At 41.8% G+C, this 6168-nt stretch overlaps 1 protein-coding gene across 3 annotated transcripts in view; it reads left to right on the top strand.

The window, feature by feature from the left end:
• LOC122548452 (cyclin-dependent kinase 19-like) overlaps positions 1-6168 on the top strand; it is a 134824-nt gene that overhangs the window by 102182 nt on the left and 26474 nt on the right. For all 3 annotated transcript variants that reach the window (XM_043687144.1, XM_043687146.1, XM_043687147.1), the window contains one exon: positions 3884-3962. In XM_043687144.1, coding sequence (XP_043543079.1) covers positions 3884-3962 — 79 coding nt within the window. The remainder of the gene's footprint in view (positions 1-3883; positions 3963-6168) is intronic.

The following is a 6168-nucleotide window of genomic DNA, read 5'->3' as shown; positions in this document are numbered from 1 at the left end:
ACGTTTCAGGCAAAAGCCCTTCATCAGGAATAAAGGCAGTGAGCCTGGAGCGTGGAGAGATAAGCTAGAGGAGGGTGGGGGTGGGGAGAAAGTAGTATAGAGTACAATGGGTGAGTGGGGGAGGGGATGAAGGTGATAGGTCAGGGGGGAGAGGGTGGAGTGGATAGGTGGAAAAGGAGATATGCAGGTAGGACAAGTCCGGACAAGTCATGGGGACAGTGCTGAGCTGGAAGTTTAGAACTAGGGTGAGGTGGGGGAAGGGGAAATGAGGAAACTGTTGAAGTCCACATTGATGCCCTGGGGTTGAAGTGTTCCGAGGCGGAAGATGAGGCGTTCTTCCTCCAGGCGAGTGGTGGTGAGAGAACGGTGGTGAAGGAGGCCCAGGATCTCCATGTCCACGGCAGAGTGGGAGGGGGAGTTGAAATGTTGGGCCACAGGGCGGTGGGGTTGATTGGTGTGGGTGTCTCGGAGATGTTCCCTAAAGCGCTCTGCTAGGAGGCGTCCAATCTCCCCAATGTAGAGGAGACCGCATCGGGAGCAATGGATACAATAAATGATATTGGTGGGTGTACAGGTAAAACTTTGATGGAAGTGGAAGGCTCCTTTAGGGCCTTAGATGGAAGTGAGGGGTGAGGTGTGGGCGCAGGTTTTGCAATTCCTGCGGTGGCAGGGGAAGGTGCCAGGACGGGAGGGTGGGTTGTAGGGAGGCGTGACCTGACCAGGTAGTCACAGAAATCCATACCCTTACTGTCTCTGTGCTGTAGGACTCTATGACTCTATGACAATGCTAATACTGACGGTGAGTTATTTGCTCTGTCTGTGGAATGTGTAGTGAATAAGCATTTTCAAATGGAAACCCTGGGCAACTGACTGTAAGACAATGTAGGTTCATGCTTCCAAAAGCATGCAATAGTTGATCCTTCAGTAAATGTTCATTACCTGTTCCTATAAACATTAGGATTGCTGTAAGTTAAAAATCTCACAACACCAGGTTATAGTTCAACAAATTTATTTGAAAGCACAAGCTTTCAAAGTGCTGTTCCTTAACTGATGAAGAAAAAGCTTGTACTTTCAAATAAGTCTGTTGGACTATAACCTGGTGTTGTGTGATTTTTAACTTTGTCTACCCCAGTCCAACACCAGCACTTCCACATTATTGTATGCTATAGATCACAAATACTCACTTTTAAAAATTTTAGGAGAATATCAAATAGCAACATGTCAGTAAATATGCGAAATTGTTTGTAATAGCTTTGTGTCAAGATTGAGTAAAATTAATGTTTAACCCCCGTGGTTTAGTAATCCCAGTTGATGTGAAGGACATTTTCTCCCCAATTTTTCATTTTATTGCACAGAAAGGAATTTTTATTAAGAGAATGGGAAAATAGTAGAGATTAATACAGGAGTTAAAAGCAAATAATTGTGTTACACAAATGTGATGTTGGGTATTTATACCGTTTTCCAATGCCTTTTTGAGGTTATCCACTGAGTAATCCTACTGAAAATTTAGTGTCAGTTCTAGTTTCCAGGCCTTTGTTCATCTGAGTCATTGGTTGCAGTTTTAACTCTCTACTGGAGTCCCGGGTCAAGGTCGGGAACTTCTTAAATGTTTTTTATTTTTGGAAAGTTAATGTGTTTGGTCATTGAGTAAGAAAAGGATTGTCTATCCTATCGCTTACTTGTCCTTATCATTGAGTAGCCTGCTGACACTGGCTGTAACAAGAATAATAATCATTTAGGTGAAGTGCTGGAAGGAAACCAGCACCTATGCAATTATACACCAACAGGAGGCCACCATCATCAGAAAAGGCATGGCGAGAAAGCTGGTGATGGGTAATGTAGGGAATAAAACTGACAATTCTGATTCTTAAAGTAGAGATTCCTCGCCAATCCACAAATGTAGTCAAACAAGTTCCAGAACTCTTCAATAAAATGGGACATTCCCAAATATTTCTTGTAAATCTGGTGGCTACTGTTGGGAGTGTTTGGATAGCCTTTGAATTTATATAGATAAATTATTGTGTAGGAAGACGTTTCCATCACTCTGTGAAAAGAAATGCTGTCTGGCATCTAACCTGGCTGAATGATTATGTAACTTATCTCAGGGACCTCCATGATCTGTCAGACTGAAATAATGTACTCTTTCATTATTTTATATGATAATAAATTTACTTGAATTTGTTGTTTTCCTAGAATAAACAGCCAATCATAACAACTAACAGTGTGTAAACTGGATATAAACCTAGAGGCTCTCCACTTAACACTTTCTATATTTCTTATTCCGATACTCTTGAAGAATAACCAAGGTCTTATTTAAAGCCAGCAAAATGTTGATGTTTTGTGTTTGTTTATACTTGCAAAGCAATCTACCACTATGTTTTGCCATAGATTTGTAGCACTGGTCAATATTAGAAAGATGTCAGCTATGTGGCAGACAATAACATCATTCTACTTTCTTCCTACTCTTATCTCACTCTCACAACTTCTCCCACTTGAGTGCTAATGGAATGGTCCTGCTCCTTGGATGCTGTCTGACCGGCTGTGCTTTTCCAGCACCACTCTAATCCAGACTCTGGTTTCTAGCATCTGCAGTCCTCGTTTTTACCTGGTAGGGACACCTACCCACCCCCTTGGTATATATTACCAGTGGCAGAGTAGATAATGCGGTGTTTGTGTAAATTGAAGCCCTTGAGTCACCAAGACGTGGGCAGTTAAGGACCTCCCACGCCACTATTTGCTTGGGCCTTCCTGACTGGTTGCAGTGAGGCTTCTCCTTTAACTTGAAGTATGACCTTGAGCATCACGACTTGCAGGGGTTGACCACAATCCAGCGGTAGCCACTGCTGAGCAGTGCTCCTGGGACTAGAGAGCTGATAACCATCTGATTGGCTAGTAGCTCACTGAGGTGGGACATTTCCCTCTTGGGAACTGAAATCCCAGCTTCAGGCAACTAACTGCTTAGAAACTATAAAATCTAGCCATGACTTTCTGGAATGGTAGAGGCAGGCCTTTTCCCAGTTTTCAGCTGTTGAGCTACACCATCACCTCTGCAAATAATTGAATCCATAATTTCTGTTATGTCTATATTATTTCTGTAACCCAGGCTGCCTTCTGTTCCTCATGTAGGAAATACTTGACCTCTACTTGAGATCTCCTTGCTCCCAAAAATTCCCTATTAATAGCACAGCTAGAGATTTAGACAACTGAAAATGAAAAGATGATTTAATGTTATCAACAATGAAATATAGTCAGTCTTCATTACAATAGCTTTTGCTAAGGCTGCGCGTGTTCATTCCATCAAAGTTTAAAGTTAAAAATCACACAACACCAGGTTATAGTCCAACAGGTTTAATTGGAAGCACACTAGCTTTCGGAGCGATGCTCCTTCATCTGGTGATTGTCACCTGATGAATCACCTGATGAATGAGCGACGCTCCGAAAGCTAGTGTGCTTCCAATTAAACCTGTTGGACTATAACCTGGTGTTGTGTGATTTTTAACTTTGTACACCCCAGTCCAACACCGGCATCTCCAAATCATCAAAGTTTAAAGCTTTGTTCTGATTATAGTGTAGTTGAAAATAGGCTAAGATTGCATTTTTTATGTGACAGTGATAAAGTTCAGAGTATCTTGGATTTAAGATACATTATTGTGCCTTTTTCACTTTCATTTATCTTAACATCATTATTATTGTTATATTGATAGTGCATAGCAATGTCTGTAACTGTGTAGTGCAACAGGTAGTTAAAGTGACGTGGTTACAGATATTTGAATATGTTGTTTAATAGGTATTTTATGTCTATATTTGCATTTTAAATAACAGTGATTTATATTTTTTTGCTTTCCTTTCCCTTGCAAACTTACAATTTTTAAAAAAACTTTAGTGTCTTTGCAGGTTGCCAGATTCCATATCCTAAGCGGGAATTTCTAAACGAAGATGAGCCAGAAGAGAAAGGTGAAAAGGTAAGAGAGAAAGCAACACATAGAATTTGTAGATTCATCCATATTTGAACTCAGCCAACATGTTTATCCTTTTCATGCGTGTTTCAGTTGATCTCATTTTTATTTATCTAGATTTCCAAAAAGTCTTTGATAAGGTTCCACATTGCACACACTATAGAAGGTCAGAGTCATGGATAGTCAGGGGATAATTGGTAGAATGGATAGTTAGCTGACTACAAGTTACAAAACAGCAAGTGAGGTAATCAGTAGAGATTCAGAGAGACAGAAGTGGACAAGTGGGGCCTTAAGACCAGAACATTTGGAAGTAGAGCTAGGTCATTCAGCCCATTGAGTCTGCTCCATAATTCAATGAGATCATGGCTGATCTGATCAGTCTCAGCTCTACTTTCTTTTCTCCATTGCTGTTAATTACTTGCCTGATTAAAGATCAGTTTCTCAGCCTTGGACATACTTAATCACGATCTAGCCTCGATAATTCTCTGTGGTAAAGAATTCCATGGATTGACTATCCTTAAAGAAAAGGATAGTCCGTCTTAAATGGACAACCCTTTATTCTGAAATTACATCCTCTAATCCAGACTGTTTTACAAGAGAAAACAGCCTCTCCATATCTCCCTGTCAAGCCCCCAAATGATCTTATATGTTTTAAAAGGCTTCCTCTTATGGGGCTCCACAAGGATCAATAGTGGGACAACTGATTTTCATGATTGCTGTTGACACAACAAGCTTTAGATTCAAAAACACACTTTCTAAATTTTCAGACAGCAGTTTGAGAGGGATAGTCACACTGTGGAGCACTGCAACCAATAACAAGAACAGAATAGCATATTAAGAGGAGAGACTGGGGAGGAGAGACTGGGGAGGAGAGAGTGGGGAGGAGAGAAGTGGGGAGGAGAGATATTAAGAACTATGGAATATTATATTTCCATAAGGTAAGGAAGTCACATTTAACTTGGAAAAGCAAGAATCTAAAAAAGAGCAATGGAATCTGTAAGTACAAATATACACTAAGATCTACAATGACGCTTAGTAAGGCCATAAAAAAAGCATTCGTAAGTATTTCTCATGAGATAGAAATTAAAATTGGAGACATTATGCTAAACTTCTATATTGACTCTTGGTAAGGCTTCACTCAGTACAGTTCTGGCCATCAGTTTTGGAAGGCTATTTAAAACTGGATAAGTTGCAAAGAATAAATAAGCGAATAATATACCATTATTAAATTGTACCTATCAGAAAAATAAATTGATCAGTTCGGGTCTGTCTTTTGAAAAGAAAAGGCTCAGAATAGACCGCATAGAATAGAGGGTTTTAATGTTATTGGGGAGACAGGACGTTTACTTACAGAATGCTTCACAGAACATCTCTGGGACACAACCCCACCGCTCCATGGCCGAACACTTTAACTCCCCCTCCCACAACCCCAGGACATGCAGGTCCTTGGCCTCCTCCATTGCCAAACACTTACCACCCAACACCTGGAGGAAGAACGCCTCTTGCTCAGCCTTGGGACCCTCTGACCACATGGGATCAATATGGATTTCACCAGTTTCCTCATTTCCCTTCCCCCCACCGTATCCCAGATCCAACCTTCTAACTCGGCACCGTCCTCTTGACGTTTCCTACCTGTCCATCTTCCTTCCCATCTATCCGCTCTACCGTCCTCTCTGACCTATCACCTTCACTCCTACCTTCATCCAACTATCGCACTCTTATCTACCTTCACCCCGAACCCACCCCTCTTCCAGTTATCTCTCAGCTCCCTTGACCCACAAGCCTCGTTCCTGATGAAGGGCATATGCTCGAAATGTTGATTCTGCTGTGCATCGGATGCTGCCTGACTGGCTGTACATTTCCAGCACTACAGTCTCGACTCTGATCCCCAGCATCTGCAGTCCTCACTTATAGAGTCATAGAGATGTACAGCATGGAAACAGACCCTTTGGTCCAACCCATCCATGCCGACCAGATATCCCAACCCAATCTAGTCCCACCTGCCAGCACCCGACCCGTATCCCTCCAAACCCTTCCTATTCATATTCCCATCCAAATGCCTTTTAAATGTTACAATTGTACCAGTCTCCACCACATCCTCTGGCAGCTCATTCCATACACGTACCACCCTCTACGTGAAACAGTTGCCCCTTAGGTCTCGTTTATATCTTTCCCCTCTCACCCTAAACTGATGCCCTCTAGTTCTGGACTC

Source organism: Chiloscyllium plagiosum, chromosome 3 (assembly GCF_004010195.1).
Source record: "Chiloscyllium plagiosum isolate BGI_BamShark_2017 chromosome 3, ASM401019v2, whole genome shotgun sequence".
Taxonomy (NCBI): Eukaryota; Metazoa; Chordata; class Chondrichthyes; order Orectolobiformes; family Hemiscylliidae; genus Chiloscyllium; species Chiloscyllium plagiosum.
Note: the sequence above shows the minus strand (reverse complement) of the source record. Positions and strands in the feature narration are given on the sequence as shown.